General features: G+C 44.7%; 2 protein-coding genes across 2 annotated transcripts in view; one reads left to right on the forward strand and one right to left on the reverse strand.

Moving 5' to 3' along the window:
* The window catches only part of cps1 (carbamoyl-phosphate synthase 1, mitochondrial), a 147,117-nt gene extending 140,494 nt beyond the window's left edge, over nt 1–6,623 (reverse strand). The window contains exon 1 of the mRNA XM_078228805.1: nt 6,324–6,623. Within this exon, the coding sequence (XP_078084931.1) occupies nt 6,324–6,449 (126 nt within the window). The 5' untranslated portion in view covers nt 6,450–6,623. The remainder of the gene's footprint in view (nt 1–6,323) is intronic.
* Nucleotides 1–20,302, forward strand: part of lancl1 (LanC antibiotic synthetase component C-like 1 (bacterial)) — a 683,707-nt gene that overhangs the window by 604,709 nt on the left and 58,696 nt on the right. The window lies entirely within an intron of this gene.

Consider the following 20,302-nt stretch of genomic DNA (forward strand, 5'->3'; position numbering starts at 1 on the left):
GCTGTGAGTATTGTTGGAGCTACACTCATCCAGGCAAGTGGAGAGTATTCCGTTACACTCCTGACTTGTGCCTTGTAGATGGTGGACAGACTTTGGGGAGTCAGAAGGTGAGTTACAGCTACAGGATTCCCAATCTCTGACCTGCCTTTGTAGCCACTGTGTTTAAATGGCAGATCCTGTACTTGGAGCAGGTCAGAGATTGGGAATCTTGTAGCTGTAACTCACCTTCTTCGTAACCAGCTCCAGGGATAAGCAAGTCTGACAAGGTGTGAACAAACATGGGTACATGTCAAGATGTTTGCCCATATTTCCATTTTGGAAAGGGCTTCCAAGCTCCATTTAAATGTCTGAAAGCAAAAATGTATCTCATCCTGAAAAACCAATAATATCACAATGACACATTCGGGTCACCTTACTCACTGACATAACACTTGGGTTTACCAGCAGCAAAGATTTTACGAATGCTCCCAGCTTTCAGTTAGAGGGGAACAGACAGGGCCTGTGATGTTACCAAGACTGGAAGGTTTGAACGATAAGGAGAGGCTGGACAGGCTGGGATTTTTTTTCCCTAGAGTGTAGGAGGACGAGGGGTGACCTTAAGAGGTTTATAAAATCATGAGGGGCATAGATAAGGTGAATAGCCAAGGTCTTTTCCCCAGGGTAGGGGAGCCCAAAACTAGAGGGCACAGGTTTAAGGTGAGAGGGGAGAGATTTAAAAGGGACCCAAGGGGCAACTTTTTCACAGTGAGGGTGTGCGTATTTGGGATGATTTGATTTAATATTGTTACATGTATTAGCATACAGTGAAAAGTATTGTTTCTTGCGTGATACAGGCAAAGCATACCATTCATAGAGAAGGAAAGAAGAGAGTGCAGAATGTAGTGTTACAGTCATAGCTAGAGTGGAGAGAAAGATCAACTTAATGATGAGCTGCCAGAGGATGTGGTAGAGGCAGGTGCAATTACAACATTTAAAAGAAATCTGGAAAGGTACATGGATAGGAAAGGTTTAGAGGGTTATAGGCCCAACAGGGACTAGTTCAGTTTAGGAACCTTGGTCGGCATGGACAAGTTGGGCCGAAGGACCTGTTTGCGTGCTGTATATCTCTATGACTCTATGTGATGGTCCTTTCCCAGGGTAAAACAAACTGCCAACACTCAGGCTCACATGAGCCTGAGATGGGCTGCTCTGGAAGTGAGTGTGAACTCCTGCTCCCGCTCCCACCCAAGCCCAGCAGCCGACAGCAATCATACACTGGTTAGCCGCTCTCTGAGAGGCCAGTGCTGCCCTGGAGGATGGGGGGGTGGACGGGCTGTGAGTCAGGGGTTTAAAAGAAAGAAGCGAAGGTAATGCTGTGAAATTCGGGGTAAGAGGGTGTTGTGGACTGTGGAATCTAATTTCTTCCTTCAAGATTAGAAGACAGGAGGAACGTGGCCAAGGACTAGGTCAATGATCCAAGACACGGAAGAAGTCTTAGAAATGGCTGCAGACAAGCCTCCCCTCTCTTGTCTGATGGCTGCCTTTGGGCACTCATCCAGGCAGTGAGTGTTGGCCAGGAGATGCTTCTGCCACATTACAGCAAGGGGAGGCCGCCATATCTGACCAAGAAGGCTTGGATCAAGGTGGCAGCCGGGAGGTCAAAAGAGGATCAATGACTTTCTCCACTCTGCAAGGGTGAGTAATGAAGCCCCTTTTCACCTTGAATCAGGGTTTGTGTGTGGGCTCAAAGTTGGGGGGGCTTGAGGGTGTAATATCACGGGTTAAAGTCATCACATCTTCCTGTGCTCCTAGAAAGCTGTCTGGGATTATACAGGGTGGCAGGCATGCCCAGCAATGTGCTAGGTAGGCACTTAAACTAGTGATCCTCGGGAGGATGATGTAATCTTTAGCATATCAAGGTGACATATGAATGTGCCCATGTCCTCACAGATGAAGAGGAAATCCATGCCCCAGAACGGGACCATATAGGTGGGAGAATGCCAAACAATGCAGTGCTGACTCCCATAGAGGTCACTTTGGACCTTGCGTGGAGTGAAATCCACTGGTTGCAGAGGGGCTGGATTTCAGTAAAGGGTAAGAATGTAAGGGACACACATTCAATTGGGAGGAGGGCAATGGGTGAAAGGAGGCCAGGTGACATCCACCAATCATTTCTAAAGTTTATACCAACACCGCAATGAAGTTACTGTGAAAATCCCCAAGCTGCCACACTCTGGCGCCCGTTCGGTTACACTAAGGGAGAATTTAGCATGGCCAATGCACCTAACCTGCACATGTTTCGGACTGTGTGAGGAAACCGGAGCACCCGGAGGAAACCCACGCAGACACGGAGAGAACATGCAGAGTCCACAAAAACCCAAGGTAGAATTGAACCCGGGTCCCTGGTGCTGTGAGGCTGCAGTGCTAACCACTGTGCCATCCGTGCTGCGGGAGTATAGTGTTGAGATTGGGCATAAGCAGATTTGATTTGATTTATTATTGTCACATGTATTAACATTCAGTGAAAAGTATTATTTCTTGCGCGCTATACAGACAAAGCATACCGTTCATAGAGAAGGAAACGAGAGAGTGCAGAATATAGTGTTACAGTCATAGCTAGGGTGTAGAGAATGATCAACTTAATGCAAGGTAAGTCCATTCAAAAGTCTGATGGCAGCAGGGAAGAAGTTGTTCTTGAGTCAGTTGGTACGTGACCTCAGACTTTTGTATCATTTTCCCGAAGGAAGAAGGTGGAAGAGAGAATATCTGGGGTGCATGGCATCCTTAATTATGCTGGTTGCTTTGCCAAGGTAGCGGGAAGTGTAGACAGAGTCAATGGATGGGAGGTTGGTTTGCGTGACGGATTGGGCTACATTCATGACCTTTTGTAGTTCCTTGCGGTCTTGGGCAGAGCAGGAGCCATACCAAGCATCTGTAAAATTTGGTGAGAGTCGTAGCTGACAAGCCAAATTTCCTTAGTCTTCTAAGAAAGTAGAGGTGTTGGTGGGCTTTTTTAGCTATGGTGTCAGCATGGGGGGGACCAGGACAGGCTGTTGGTGACCTGGACACTTAAAAACTTGAAGCTCTCGACCCTTTCTGCTCCGTCCCCATTGATGTAGACAGGGGCATGTTCTCCTTTATGCTTCCTGAAGTCGATGACAAGCTCCTTCATTTGGTTGACATTGAGGGAGAGATTATTGTTGCCGCACCAGTTCACCAGATCACTATAATCATATTGAATGGTGCAGCAGGCTCGAAGGGCTGAATGGCCTACTCCACTCCTATTTTCTAGACTTCTGTTTCAAAACAAGCAAGCTCTTTCAATCATCAATAAAGTCCCCATAATGAACTGACTTCATTCTCCCCCAGGCAGTCTATCCTACACAATTGCTATCCATGGGGGGGGGCGATTAAATCCAAACTCTTTCTTCACGGACATTCTCGGCTCAAGTTTGCAGCTGCTCAAAATGTTAAGCTCAATCTATAGATGTGGCCTCACCAACAATTGCAGCAAAACATCCCTATCCCTATACTCAAATCCCCTCACTATGAAGGGCAACATACCCATTTGTCTTGTTTACTGCTTGCTGTACCTGCGCGCTTACTTTCAAAGACTAATGCATGAGAACACCAAGGTTTCGCTGAGTATCCACCTCTCTCAATTTACACCAAGTCAAGTAATAATCTGTCTTCCCAACCAGAACAATCAATCCACTAACTTGTATATCTGAAATGCTATGAAATATAAGGCCGTATTGATGTTTGTGGCAGTTTGCTGTGCTTCCTGCACTACAACACTGCATTTCAGAAGAAGCTCTGAAGTCATTCAGGACATGGTACAGTTGTGGAAATTGTTACAGAATGTGAATCTTTCTTTAATTTGCCCCATCCCTGAAATGAATAATATGGTGCACCAGTAATCCATATGGAAGTGAAGACCAGATAACAAGTCCATTTGTGTCACTTTTTTTCAATCCACCTACCTAATAAAAAAGACCTTTCACAAGCTAAGTAGGACAATTCCATTACCATTCTGAGTGCCACCGAGGAGTGGTGGCAGAATCTTCGAGATGATTCAACCCCCTCTCCACTGCATCTCATTAGTACAACATGTACTAAGGGGCGGCACGGTAGCACAGTGGTTAGCACTGCTGCTTCACAGCTCCAGGGTCCCGGGTTCGATTCCCGGCTCGGGTCACTGTCTGTGTGGAGTTTGCACATTCTCCTCGTGTCTGCGTGGGTTTCCTCCGGGTGCTCCGGTTTCCTCCCACAGTCCAAAGATGTGCGGGTTAGGTTGATTGGCCAGGTTAAAAATTGCCCCTTAGAGTCCTGAGATGTGTAGGTTAGAGGGATTAGTGGGTAAATATGTGGGGGTAGGGCCTGGGTGGGATTGTGGTCTGTGCAGACTCGATGGGCCGAATGGCCTTCTTCTGCACTGTAGGGTTTCTATGATTTCTATGAACATGTATGTACAACATGGGTGTTGTTAAAACTCTTACTCTCATTAGTACAACATGCCTCAGATCAGACATTTAAAGTTCTTATCTACTGTCACGCATTAAAAACAGTAAGAAGTTTAACAACACCAGGTTAAAGTCCAACAGGTTTATTTGGTAGCAAACGCCACACAAGCTTTCGGAGCTCCAAGCCCCTTCTTCAGGCAAATAAACCTGTTGGACTTTAACCTGGTGTTGTTGAACTTCTTACTGTGTTTACCCCAGTCCAACGCCGGCATCTCCACATCGGGACGCATTAAAAAGACATGGACATTTTTTTCAACATAGGTCAATTTGAGTTTAAGTACTTGCACTGTTGTCCCCGGTGCCCTACCAATATCCAAGGTCAAAGAAGAGGTGAATCATCTGCTTCCAAAAGCAACACGGTGGCACAGTGGTTAGCACTGCTGCCTCACAGTACCCGGGACCCGGGTTGAATTCCGGCCTCGGGTGAAGGTCTGTGTGGAGTTTGCACATTCTCCCTATGTCTGCGTAGGTTCCCTCCGAGTGCTCCGGTTTCCTCCCACAGTACAAAGATGTGCAGGTTAGGTTGATTGGCCATGCTAAATTGTCCCCAAGTGTCAGGGGGATTAGCAGGGTAAATATGTGTGTAACGGGGATAGGTCCTGGGTGGGATTGTTGCCAGTGCAGGCTCAATGGGCCAAATGGCCTCCTTCTGCACTGTAGAGATTCAATGATTCTATTCTATGAAAAGCAGTCCCTGCTGCAAAACTTAAGTATGACCCAAAAGTGTCCCTATACTCGCAGCAACCTCTGAATGAGAAAGAGAGACTTGGGGGAGTGAGAGGCAGCGTCCAATGTCCTCACTGATATACAAAACAATACTCGGCAGGTGAGTCAATTTTGTTCAGGATTTTACAGCCTCGCTCGGGTGAGACCGTAAGATCCCACCCGAAGCCAATGGAGATTTCCGTTGTGGGACCCTCACCCGCGCGGATCCCGGGGCGAGTCAATATCTACTGAACGATTAGACAAATTAGCTGCTCGAGCAGAACCTTCAGCTATTTTGATGAAGGCTCCACGGTTAAAAGATTGTTCTGTCTGTCCTCTCCACGGTTGACTTGTAGAGTTTAGTTTATTAGTTTCAGATTTATAGCACTTTGTTTCTTTGGGGTTTTGTGACAGGTCCAAGCTTGGCAAACATGCAAGAATCTTTGATTCAGTCCGATTTGGTTTGTACCCCAGGGCTATTCAGCTGCACTAAAGAGTGAAGTGAATGGTATGCTTTAGGACACAGCCACCTGGGTTTATCTGTATGCCCCGTGACTGCACCCTGCAGCGTTCCCATCACACATTTCGAACACATTTATCTCTTCAGGACTTCAGGGAAAAGTGACCAGGGCTTTGACATCCCCCTCCTAACAATGCGGAAATACATCTTTGACTTTAAACTGTGTGCACCCCCATCCCCTCACCCAGCGCTGAATTACTGGCTGAACACTTTGCTAAACACCATTCCCTCTCACCCAGCGCTGCATTACTGGGTAAACGCTTTTGTTTCTTAGCCTAGGGGGGCTGATGTAACCGGGTTAATTGCAAATGCAACAAGTGATTAAATCCATGCCTCCAAATGCAACCTTACCCAGGAGGCTCTCAGGACGGAAATAGGTATACACCAAACAACCTAGTCTTTCAAAACCCGCTTAGGGTTTTTTTTCCCCCCAAAATAGAATGCTTCTTTTGCACAATAAACTTTGATTCTATGATTACAACGTTGGCATTGAAAAAGTTTCTTTTTTAATTTGCTCCATAAAAGGACTAGGGAGAAGTATTTGTGGATGAAAAGTAGTCTGTGTATAACAGCTGTAAGAATGCACGTTTATTTACCTTACTGCTGAATATTCTGACTCCAGATTTGCCCACGCTCCACACTGGTCTCTGGAGACGGCTGCATGCTGTAATGCCATGTTTGAGGGATTTGAATAAGTTGCACGCTCTTAGTATCTTGGTCATCTTGGGATTTGGAACATAAACCGATTGAACTTCTTTTAAATGTCACTTTGGTTTCTTCCCAATCTCCTGTTTCTGTCCCTGGCAGGGTTCAGCAGTGCGCTCAGACTGGCTCCCAGTGGCTGAGGTTTTGGATGCACTGTTCTTTTGTACTATTGTGTATGATGACCTGGCAATGTCACTGACGTTAATTGCTCGCAGGCAACGACCGCGTGTCTCTTTGGCTTATTTTTCCCCTCAGTTCGATCCAGGAGGCTTCTGTTGTAAAGTGATGAAATCCTATCAGCTGCTCCCAGCACATCAGCTCCGTCCCGTCGTTTTGGGACGTGTTCAAATGTCAGCACCGTATTTCTCCTAATCAAACAGCTCTTTAATAGCAACAGTTTGCCCCTACCTGCCAATTTTAAAAGTTAAACTCTGTTGTGAGGATGTTTGATCTGCTCATTTGAGTGTCAAATCATGCCTGGGTACAGACAACATAGCAACAGTGAGAGTCAGTTTATAACAAGGACTTTCCAAACTTTTTCAGAGGAATTCAACTGAGATTTCTTCGGATTTTTTCTCTTTTTTCACAGTAACGCAGCATTTCTGATAAATTTCCGTGAATGTTTTTATACTGAAGAGAGTGGAATTCATGACAAAAGGTCATCCTGACTCGAAACGTTGGCTCTATTCTCTTTCCACAGATGCTGTCAGACCTGCTGAGATTTTCCAGCATTTTCTGTTTTTGTTTCAGATTCCAGGATTTTGCTTTCATATTTAAGGAATTCATCTGAAATATTTAATTGTAAAATGGTCAGTGAAAATTCCTTTTCCAAAAGATAGGATGCAAGACTGGGCGGAGAAGTGGCAGATGGACTTCAACCCAGATAAATGCGTAGTGGTCCATTTTGGCAGGTCAAATGGGATGAAGGAGTACAATATAAAGGGAAAGACTCTTAGTACTGTGGAGGATCAGAAGGACCTTGGGGTCCGGGTCCATAGGACTCTAAAATCGGCCCCGCAGGTGGAGGAGGTGGTTAAGAAGGCGTATGGTGTGCTGGCCTTTATCAATCGAGGGATTGAGTTTAGGAGTCCGGGGATAATGATGCAGCTATATAAGACCCTCGTCAGACCCCACTTGGAGTACTGTGCTCAGTTCTGGTCGCCTCATTACAGGAAGGATGTGGAAAAGATTGAAAGGGTGCAGAGGAGATTTACAAGGATGTTGCCTGGATTGAGTGGCATGCCTTATGAGGATAGGCTGAGGGAGCTCGGTCTTTTCTCCTTGGAGAGACGTAGGATGAGAGGAGACCTAATAGAGGTATATAAGATGTTGAGAGGCATAGATCAGGTGGACTCTCAGAGGCTTTTTCCCAGGGTGGAAATGGCTGCTACGAGAGGACACAGGTTTAAGGTGCTGAGGGGTAGGTACAGGGGAGATGTTAGGGGGAAGTTTTTCACACAGAGGGTGGTAGGCGAGTGGAATCGGCTGCCGTCAGTGGTGGTGGAGGCAAACTCAATAGGGTCTTTTAAGAGACTCCTGGATGAGTACATGGGACTTAATAGGATGGAGGGTTATAGGTAGGCCTAAAAGGTAGGGATATGTTCGGCACAACTTGTGGGGCCGAAGGGCCTGTTTTGTGCTGTAGTTTTCTATGTTTCTATGTTTCTAAAACCCGATGTTCATTTTTGTGGGTTAAAATCTCAACAGATATATATTTTGTTTCATTCATTCGTGGGACATGGGCATCGCTGGCTGGCCAGCATTTATTGCCCATTCTAGTTACCCTTGTAAGTCAACCACATTGCTGTGGCTCTGGAATTACATGTAGGCCAGAGCAAGTAAGGATGGCAGATTTCACAGAATCGTAGAATCCCTACAGTGCAGAAGGAGGCCATTCAGCCCACCAACAATAATCCCACCAAACTATCCTCGTAACCCTATATGTTTACCCTGCCATTCCTCCTGACACTGAGGGGCAATTTTGCATGGCCAATCAACTTAACCCGCACATCTTTGGACTGTGGGAGGAAACTAGAGTACCCAGAAAAACCCCACGCAGACACGGGGAGAACGTGCAAATTCCACGCAGTCACCAAAGGCCAGAATTGAACCAGAGTCCCTGGTGCTGTGAGGCAGCAGTGCTCACCACTGTGCCACCCTGCCACCCTTTTCCTTCCCTAAAGGACATTAGTGAACTAGGTGGGTTTTTACAATAATCAGCACGGTGGCACAGCACTGCTGCCTCACACTCCAGGGACCCAATTCTGGCCTCAGGTGACTGTGTGGAGTTTGCACATTCTCCCCGTGTCTGTGTGGGTTTCCCTCGGGCGCTCTGGTTTCCTCCCACAGTCCAAAGATGTGCTGGTTAGGTTGTTTGGCCATGATAAATTGCCTCTTAGTGTCAGGAGGACTAGAAGGGTAAATATGTGGGGTTGCAGGGATGGGACCTGGGTGGGATCGTTGTCGGTGCAGGCTCAATGGGCCAAATGGCCTCTTTCTGCACTGTAAGGATTTTATGATTCTATGATAATGGTTTCATGGTCATCAGTAGATTCTTAATTCTAGATATTTTTATTGAATTCAAATTCCACCATGTGCTGTGGTGGGATTCGAACCCAGATCCCCAGAAGATTAGCTGAGCTTCTCGATTAATTGTCTTGCGATAATACCACTAGGCCATCGCCTCAGCATAAAGCTAAGTATGAAGATTCAGTAGGTTTATGTTAAATCACTTTCCCCATTCTCATTCCAAAGACCTGAGTCCATTTATTCTATTTAATTTGTTACACACAATGTGACATTCTCTTATATCATGACAGGGTCACTGGCCCTAATCTTCCAGCCTTCACTAGGCTCAGGGGAGGTGCCAGAGGACTGGAGAATTGTAAATGTTACGTCCTTGTAAAACAAAAAGGTGGTGACGATAGTCCCAACAATTACAGGTCAGTCAGTTTGACATCAGTGCTGGGCAAGCTTCTCGAAACAATTATGTAGGATAGAATTAGTAGTCACATGGAAATAAGTGGGTTGATTAGGATTCGCATGAATTTCTAAAGGGGAAATCATGTTTAACTAACTTGGAGTTTTTTGAGAAGATAACAGGGTCAATGTGAGTAATGCTGTTGATGTGGTGTACATGGACTTTCAGAAGACATTTGATACAATGCCACACAACAGACTTGTAAGAAAAGTTATAGCTCAAGGGATAAAAGGGACGGTAGCAATATGGATACAAAATTGGCTGAGTAATAGGTAGCAGAGAGAATAATGGTCAGTAGATATTTTTCAAGCTGGAGGATGTTTTGTAGTGGTGTTCCCCAGGATCAGTATTGGGATTCTTGATTTTCCTGATATATATTAATGATCCAGATTTTAGTGTACAGGAGACAATTTCAAATGACACAAAACTGGGAAGTATTGTAAGAGGACAGTGTGGAACTTCAAAAGGACACAGACACGTTGGTGGAGTGGGCAGATTGGTGGCAGATGAAGTTCAATGTGGAGAAGTGTGAGGTGATGCATTTTGGTAGGAAGAACATGGAGAGAGAGTATCAAATAAAGGGTCAAATTCTCAAGGGGTGCAGGAGCAGTGGGACCTGTGTATGTGCATAGACCATTGAAGGTGACAGGACAAGTGAAGAGAGCAGTTTATAAAGCTAATTGTATTCTGGGCTTTATTAATAGATGCATAGAGTACAAGAGCAAGGGGGTTATAAACTTACACAAAAAATTAGTTAGACGTCAGCTAGAATATTGTGTACCGTTCTGGGTGCCATATTCTAGGAAAGATGTGAAAACATTGGTGAGAATGCACAAGAGGTTTACAAGAATAGTTCCAGGGATGAGAAACTTCAGTTATGCGGATAGATTGGAGAGATTGGGACTGTTCTTCTTGGAGAGGAGAAGGCTGAGAGGAGATTTGATAGAGACGTTCAAAATCTTGAGGGTTCTGGGCAGATGGGGAGAAACTGTTCCCACTCATAAAAGGGTCAAGAACGAGAGAGCACAGATTTAAAATGATTTGCAAAATAAGCAAATGTGATGTCAGAAAAACCTTTTCACACAGTGAGTTATGTGGGTCTGGAATACACTGCCTGGAAGTGTGGTGGAGGCATGTTTAATTGAAGCATTCAAGAGAGTATTAGATGATTTTACTTGAATAGAAACAATGTACAGGGATATGGGGAAAAGGCAAGGGAATGGCACTGAGTTGTGACGTTCATTTGGAGAGCCAGTGTGTTACAATGGGCCGAATGGCCTCCTTCTATACTGGGCAGCACGGTGGCACAGCGGTTAGCACTGCTGCCTCACAGCGCCAGGGACCCAGGTTCGATTCCTGGCTTGGGTCTGTGTGGAGTCTGCCGTTCTCTCTGTGTCTGCGTGGGTTTCCTCCGGGTGCTCCAGTTTTCTCCCACGATCCGAAGGACATGCTGGTTAGGTGGATTCGCCATGCTAAATTCTCCCTCTGTGTACCCGAACAGGCATCAGTCGGAGTGTGGCGACGAGGGGATTTTCACAGTAACTTCATTGCAGTGTTAATGTAAGCCTACTTGTGACACTAATAAATAAACAGGCCTGTGATCTGGGTGATATATCATTGTCATTAAGCTTACGAATGGGTTCAATGTACTTGCTGTGACAGTATATTAGGTGAACAATGGTGATTGGAATGAAGAAAGTGTTTCATACCAATTTTGAATTGTTCGATTCCACACTAGCCGGTAACTATGAACATGCAAAATGAAAAACCACCTTTAAAATATCAGAGAACATGGATGCTATTAGCAGTGAGCTGAGGGTATAGTTTTGTCCAGAACAGTTGTCCGTTACATTTGCAACACTCTATCCATCACTTATGCCTGAGCTAATGATGAGGAAGCACTCTCGCATGCTTTAACTTTTCATGGTTAATTACATTTCAGTGTTGATATAAATAACAGGGTGATCCTGGGGAGCACTGCACCTTCCTCACTGCTCAATAACAGAGATGGAGGATCCGGATTTTTCTCTGGTGTAATATGGAAAGCTGCATAAAAGAGGGAGTTGCACTCAGACACTAATTGCCATTTTCCTGCCCTTTCACCTGAGCTAGGAGCTTGGGGGGCCCTGTGTGTTTAAGGACGGGGGAAGTCTGCAAATGTTGTGCCGTTTACTAGAGTCTCCACCATTCAGACCCCCTGCCAGCCACTGTCTAAAATCATCGCATGCCAAACACTCTCATTCCAGCCTGTAACAATCCCCACTTCATTCACTCCACAGTGGGTGTTTGCATTCAACAGATTGCTGGTGCCTCCTTGTGTAGCGTTTCTGATTTCTGCATCAGGATAATTGCCCCAATCGACACTTGAATGGTTCAAAATTCCCTTAGCCTGGGGCTGTGAAAATAACATCAATGTGATGTAGACAAGGCAGAGTCTGGGATAGGCTCTGCTTATGCTGAGGACCTATCCCTATCGATACTCAGGCATTGTAATATCATTGCAAATAAAAGGCAATATACCATGCTGTGTAATTCTCATATATTGCACCATAGCAGTCCTGGAAGTAAGAAATACTCAGTATTTAGTATTCATCTTCATTACTCAGGCTGTGGGCATTTCAAATGTTAAAGGATGGTTTCTAAGGGAGAGCAGACCAGTCAATGAGTTTTGGGGTTAGTTGGCATCTAGTGAAATGGTTATCGAATTGAATTGAATTGATATATTATTGTCATATATTGGGATACAGTGAAAAGTATTGTTTCTTGTGCACTATACAGACAAAACATACTGTTCATAGAGTACATAACATTTTTTTTATTAGTGTCACAAATAGGCTTACATTAACACTGCAATGAAGTTACTGTGAAAATCCTCTAGTTGCCACATTCCGGCGCCTGTTCGGGTACACTGAGGGAGAATTTAGCACGGCCATTGCACCTAACCAGCATGTCTTTCGGACTGTGGGAGGAAACCAGAGCACCCGGAGGAAACCCATGCAGACACGGGGAGAAGGTGCAGACTCTGCACAGAAAGTGACCCAAGGCAGGAATTGAACCTGAGTCCCTGGCGCTGTGAGGCGGCAGTGCTAACCACTGTGCCATCGTGCTGTGTGAGGGATAGCTTCTAGCATTCTCTTACAGCATCCTATTTTTCCCTGTGTCTCAGTAAGGAGTAGCAGGAGGATTATAGATGTCACCTGTCCACTGTGGAGACTCCAGGGTCAACCCACAACCTGTTCAGAATTAGCTGGTTGAATCTGGGGCAGCAGACCCATTCACCGTGATGCCATGCATAGGGGCGAAGCAAAGGAGAGGGTGCAGAACGCAATGTTGCAGTCAGAGCTAGGGTCTGGAGAAAGATCAGTTTAAGAGGGTAAGAGGGCGGCACGGTAGCACAGTGGTTAGCACTGCTGCTTCACAGCTCCAGGGACCTGGGTTCGATTCCCGGCTTGGGTCACTGTCTGTGTGGAGTTTGCACATTCTCCTCGTGTCTGCGTGGGTTTCCTCCGGGTGCTCCGGTTTCCTCCCACAGTCCAAAGATGTGCGGGTTAGGTTCATTGGCCGTGCTCAAATTGCCCCTTAGTGTCCTGAGATGCGGAGGTTAGAGGGATTAATGGGTAAATATGTAGGGATATGGGGGTAGGGCCTGGGTGGGATTGTGGTCGGTGCAGACTCGATGGGCCGAATGGCCTCTTTCTGTGCTGTAGGGTTTCTATGATTTCTATGAGTTTCATCTCAGTTCTCTCTGAATCCTGAAGCACCATGATGTGACAGAGAGACAGCAAGCTGGATTTACACAGCACCCCACTCTCTGCCTGAGAGGGATACTCAGTTGCGAAGCAGCTGTGTGAGATGTTTCAGTGTCCCTGAGGCCAGACAGTGGGACAGAGTCAGGAATGCAGCAGACGGAACAGGGGACTCTCATATTCAAAGCAGCAAAAATTGCTACCACAGAAAATTCGAGATTTTAAAAAATGACTAAAATACATCCACTCTAGGAAGGGATGAGATGGACGAATTTTGTTCCGGCCCTTGTGTTTAAGGCCCAGTTAGATCTGTCATGCTGGGGCACGAATGTTATTTTGCATTGGTTAAAGATTATTAGCTCACATTGTTAGGGTGGTTTATCTGTGCACAGACTGACTGGCCAGGAGGATTGCATGCATGTGTCCTTTGTGCTGGTTGGTTTTGTAGGAATGTTTAAAACAATTTGCCTAATCATCCATTTTTAAACGTATTTGAAAGGGTTGAAGGTTACACAAGGTCAGAAGCCACCGGTTGATAATGTGTTGATACAGTCTTTATAACTACATTTGTTTAATCTTATCTTAATTAACATTTGATTATGCCGAGACTAGAGTTATCTGTTACTGGCCGTTATGATGAGTTTGTAACTCTGCAGACGCAGTGTGTAGGCAGTTGCATTTCCCACCTCCTTGTCCACTAAGCAACAGCAAATCCTAGATCCCTTTCTGCCTGAGCCGCAAACCTGGAACTCGCTTCATGCTGTCATTCAGCTCACATTGTCCCCCATCACCATTCAACTGCCAATCCCCTCCCTTCCCTTCCTAAACCCAAATGGGGCTTTGCAAATGGCTTCCTGCTCTCTGATACAGTCACCTCCCTTTATATTCATTCGTGGGACATGGGTGTCGCTGGCTGGCCAGCATTTATTGCCCATCCCTAGTTGCCCTTATTCAGAGGGCACTTGAGAATCAACCACATTGCTGTGGCTCTGGAGCCATATGTAGTAAGAAGTTTAACAACACCAGGTTAAAGTCCAACAGGTTTATTTGGTAGCAAAAGCCACACAAGCTTTCGGAGCTCCAAGCCCCTTCTTCAGGTGAGTGGGAATTCTGTTCACAAACAGGGCATATAAAGACACAGACCCAATTTACATGAATAATGGTTGGAATGCGAATACTTACAGCTAATCAAGTCTTTAAGATACAAACATTCCAACCATTATTCATGTAAATTGAGTCTGTGTCTTTATATGCCCTGTTTGTGAACAGAATTCCCACTCACCTGAAGAAGGGGCTTGGAGCTCCGAAAGCTTGTGTGGTATTTGCTACCAAATAAACCTGTTGGACTTTAACCTGGTGTTGTTAAACTTCTTACTACATATGGCTCCAGAGCCATAGCAATGTGGTTGATTCTCAAGTGCCCTCTGAATAAGAGCAACTAGGGATGGACTTTTACCTGGTGTTGTTAAACTTCTTACTGTGTTTATCCCAGTCCAACGCCGGCATCTCCACATCATGACTGCCATATATAGGCCAGACCAAATAAGGATGGCAGATTTCCTTCCCTAAAGGACATTAGTGAACCAGATGAGTTTTTACAACAATCGACAATGGTTTCAAGGTCATCAGTAGGTTCTTAATTCCGGATATATTTTATTTAATTCAAAATTCACCATCTGCCGTTGCAGGATTTGAACCCGGGTCCCCCAGAACATTAGCTGAGTTTCTGGATTAATTGTCTATCGATAATACCGTACTCCTAGCCCCTCATGGGTTGACTTTGCAAATGGTTTCCTCCCCTCCAGTATTGTCGTTGCCCTTTCAGAGCCACAAACATTGCCTTCAGCTCTTCCAACACCTCACCACTCGCATCCTATTCCACACTTCCCCAGGTACCCGACTCCCCCGAGGCTGGACAGGCTCCAAATGCCCAACTCTCCCTTCCAGAACTCTGGAAGCTCCTCCAGTCCCACGATCCTCTGTGATCACTGCACTTTTCAGCTCTCTTGCACATCCTCCATTTTGTTCAGCCATTGTTGTCATCACTATACTTCGCATCCTCGCTTCTTCATAACAACCCTCCTTCAAGCTTTGACATATATTTTAATATCCTAATCTGTCTACTGATCATTCCTTCATTAGTTCGCAAAGCATTTCTTTGTGATTTTGCTTTTATGAAGCCCCTTACAATATGTTCCTATGTTAAAGAAGCTACATAAAGGCATTTTGTTATTGTACTGCACCCAGTATACTGCAACCAATATACTATGCATATACACACCGTACATAGAATACTGAGCCCAATATACTGCATATATATACACCGCACATAGTATACAGCACCCAGCATACTGCACACATGCACACCATACATAGTATACTGAGCTCAGTATACTGCACATATACACACCATACAAAGTATACTGCACCCAGTATACTGCATATATACACAATATACATAGTATACTGCACCCAATATTCTGCATATATACACAATATACATAGTGTACTGCACCCAATATACTGCATATATACACAATATATATAGTACACTGCACACAATATACTGCATATATACACAATATACATAATGTACTGCACCGAGTATACTGCATATATACACAATATACATAGTATACTGCACCCAGTATACTGCATATATACACAATATACATAGTATACTGCACCCAGTATACTGCATATCTACACAATATACATAGTATACTGCACCCAGTATACTGCATATATACACAATATACATAGTATACTGCACCCAATATGCTGCATATATATGTACACCATACATAAAATGCTGAGCCCAGTATATTGCACATATACACATCATACATAGAATACTGAACCCAGTATTCTGCACATACACACAACATACATAGTATATTGCATCCAGTATACTGCATACATACACACTATGTATATGAAACTGTTTCCAATATATTGCACATATACATACGATACATAGTGTACTGAACCCAGAATAGAAATACAGCAACATAGAAAATAGGATCAGGAGTAGGCCATTCAGCCCTTCAAGCCTGCTCTACAATTCAATTTAATCGTGGCCGATTCTCTACCTCAACACCATACTCCCACGCTCTCCCCATGCCCCTTGACACCCTTAGATCTAGAAATCTATCTGTTTCCTTCTTAAATATATTCAGTGGCATGTCTCCACAAGATTCTGTGGTAGAGAATTCCATAAGTTCACTGCCCTCTGAGTGAAGAAATTCCTCCTCATCTCAGTCCTAAATGTCCAACTCCATATCCTGAGACTGTGGCCCCTTGGTCTAGACCCCAACCCCCCCACCCCCACCCCAGCCAGAGGGAACAGGCCCAATCAACCCAATCTCTTCTCATGCCGCAATCCTGCCATCCCAGGAATCAATCTGGGGCAGCACGGTGGCACAGTGGTTAGCACTGCTGCCTCACAGCACCATGGATCCGGGTTTGATTCCCGGCTTGGGTCACTGTCTGTGCAGAGTCTGCATGTTCTCCCCGTGTCTGCATGGATTTCCTCCGGGTGCTCCAGTTTCCTCCCACAGTCCAAAAGACGTGCTGGTTAGGTGCATTGGCCATGCTAAATTCTCCCTCAGTGTACCCGAACAGACGCCAGAGTGTGGCGACTAGGGGATTTTCACAGTAACTTCATTGCAGCGTTAATGTAAGCCTATTTGTGACACTAATAAATAAATTTTAACTTAAAAAATATTTACCCTCCTTATTTTTAGTCATTCTTTGCTAGTTTCTACCAGCTGTCTCATCTGACTTATCACTAACCTTTGCGTTATTGTTCAACTTTTCTTTCAATTTGTTACCACCCTAACTTCCTTAGTTAGCCATGGATGGTGCATCCTTCTCATGGAGTCTTTCTCAATGCAGTGTATCAGTGCTGGAGGTTATGAAACATCTCCTTAAATGCCTGCCACTTATTCTCTACAAGTCCTACCTTTAAACCCATTTACCAGTTCACTTTAACCAACTCTGTCTTCATACCTATGTAATTGCCTTTATTTATGGTTAAGACCCACCTTAGACCCACAGTTTTCGCCCTCAAACCGAACATGCAACTCTTTCATGTTATGATCACTATTGCCTTTACTATGAGGTCATTAATTAATCCTGTCTCATTCCGCATTGCCAGGTCCAAAATAGACAATTTCCTGTTTGGCAGTTACAACATGCTGCTATAAGAAATTGTTCCGAGTGCACTCGGAACTCATCTACCAGGCAACTTTCGCCAATCATTCATTTATTTATTATTTATTAGTGTCACAAGTAGGCTTACATTAACACTGCAATGAAGTTTCTATGAAAATCCTCTAGTTGCCGCACTATGCTTCGGGTCCTCTATCCATGCTAATACATTACCCATATGCCATGCACCTTGATCTTATGCAACAGCCTTTTGTGCAGCACCTTGTCACATGCCTTCTGGAAATCCAGATACACCACAACCACCGGTTCCCCGTTGTCCACTGCATTCGTAATGTCCTCAAAGAATTCCAGTAAATTAGTTAAACGTGACCTGCCCTTCATGAACCCATGCAGTGTCTTCTCAATGGGACAATTTCTGTTCAGATGTCTCGCTATTTCTTCCTTGATGATATATTCACTCATTTTTCCCCACTACAGAAGTTAAGCTAACCAGCCTATAGTTACCTGCCTTTTGTCTACCTCCTTTTTTAAACAGTGGCGTCACATTTGCTGTTTTCTAATCTGCTGGAACCACCCCAGAGTCCAGCGAATTTTTGTAAATTACCATGAGCGCATTTGCTATTTCCCCCGCCATCTCCTTTAGTACCCTGGGATGCATTCCATCAGGGCCAGGAGACTTGTCTACCTTTAGCCCCATTAACTTGCCCAACACTTTCTCTTTAGTGATAATGATAGTTTCTAGGTCTTCACCTGCCATAACCTTCCTGTCATCAATTTTTGGCATGTTGTTTGCGTCTTCCACTGTGAAGACCGACCCAAAATACCTGTTCAATGCCTCAGCCATTTTCTCATTTCCAGTTATTACATCCCCCTTCTCGTCCTTTAAGGACCAATGTTTACTTTTGCCACTCTTTTTCTTTTTATATATTTGTAGAAACTTTTGCTATCTGTTTTTATATTCTGAGCTAGTTTACTCTCATAATCCATCTTACTTTTCTTTAGAGATTTTTTCGTGGCTTTCTGTTGACCTTTTAAAGATTTCCCAATCCTCTAGGTTCCCACTAATCTTTGCCACTTTATATGCATTTTCTTTCAATTTGATACCCTCCTTTATTTCCTTAGATATCCATGACTGATTATCCCTTTTTCTACAGTCCTTCCTTATCACTGGTATATACTTTTACTGAGCACTGTGAAAAATCACTTTGAAAGTACTCCACTATCCCTCAATTGTCCCACCATGAAGATTTTGCTCCCAGTCTACCTTAGTCAACGCTTCTCTCATCCCTTTATAGTCTCCTTTGTTTAAGCACAAGACACTGGTATTGGATTTTACCTTCTCACGCTCCATCTGTATTTTAAATTCAACCATACTGTGATTGCTTCTTCCAAGAGGATCCCTAACTATGAGATCATTAATTATTCCTGCCTCATTACACAGGACCCGATCTAGAATAGCTTGCTCCCTCGTAGGTTCCATTACATACTGTTCGAGGAAACTATCGCAGATGCATTCTATGAACTCCTCCTCAAGGCTGCCTTGACCGACCTGGTTTGACCAATTGACATGTAGTTTAAAATCCCCCATGATAATTGCTGTACCATTTTTACATGCATCAGTTATTTCTTTGTTTATTGTTCACCCCACCATGATGTTATTATTTGGTGGCCTATAGACTACGCCAATCAGTGACCTTTTCTCCTTACTATTTCTAATTTCCACCCAAATGGATTCAACCTTTTTCTCCATAGAATCTATATCATCTCTCACTACCACCCTGATGTCATCCTTAAATATCAGAGCTACACCCTTACCTTCCCTTATCTTCCTGTCGGTCCTTCTGAATAGTATGGGGACCAGAAGGAAAGGTGGTGGGTCAGTGGTTTGGTGGGAATAGGGTTGAGGAATCTTGGACAAGTTAAGCTTTGAAGGGGCATGAGGGAGAGTTAGATGCGAGTTCAGGACTCGGCCAGGGCTATTTCTGGAGTTTGGCGTGTTTCTTGGAGTCTTGTGGATGAAGAGTGATACAAGGAATGGGTCAGAGATTGGCTCAACCTGTGACTGACAGGGTGAAAGTAGAGAGACTGAGTGAGATGGCAGGGTATGGTAAGATTGAAGTTGCCGAGGCTGTGGAAGGAAACCAGGATTTTTTTATATTTTGATTTATTTTGGTAGAAAGTGAGAATTCTAAATAAGCAGGTGGAGATGATGAGATCAAAGGAGGCGAAGGTGCCAGAAGGGAAGGGAGGGAGGCCAGGGTGTGGTTTAACACAGTAAGAAGTTTAACAACACCACGACATCTCCACATTGTGGTTTAACACCCAACAGTTACCACAACAGTTTGGGAACGGCAAGTGTTGAAAGGTATAGCACAGAAAGGAGACTTCATGAAGGGAAAGGTGTTATCACCCATCAAGCCAATTTCAAGACACTGATGTTGATGCAAGAAGCACAGTAAGTTCATGGATGGCATGAACCTTGTTCACAAGTGAACGGACATTCTGGAAGGAGATACAGAGAGTGGTCAGATTTCTGACAGAGGGGTGAATGGGATGGGAAAGAGTTTGGCCTCTCCTATGGGTGGATGTCGAGGGTGGGTAAGATGGAACTGTTGAAATTGCTGTGGTACGAAGGCAGTGGCGGCTACTTTATTATGGAGGATTCTGGGAGAGGAAATAGGGAAGCTGCCATATTAAATGTGAAGGAATCAAGCCTGGGACAGTGGCAGCTGAGAGTTGAGGAGTAGGGATAGGTATTTGTGAGGGCCAGAATACTCGAAAAAGAAGAAATAAAAGCAGACAGAGGGAAGGGGACAGGGGCATGGTGGGTGGGGGGGGCGGGGGGCGTGCTAGGATGGGTAATGAGACAAGAAGAAAACAGGAGAATCATAGAATCCCTACAGTGCAGAGGGAGGCCATTCGGCCCATCGAGCTTGCATCGACAACAATCCCACCCAGGCCCTATCCCCTT

Source organism: Mustelus asterias, chromosome 14, assembly GCF_964213995.1.
Source record: "Mustelus asterias chromosome 14, sMusAst1.hap1.1, whole genome shotgun sequence".
Lineage (NCBI taxonomy): Eukaryota > Metazoa > Chordata > Chondrichthyes > Carcharhiniformes > Triakidae > Mustelus > Mustelus asterias.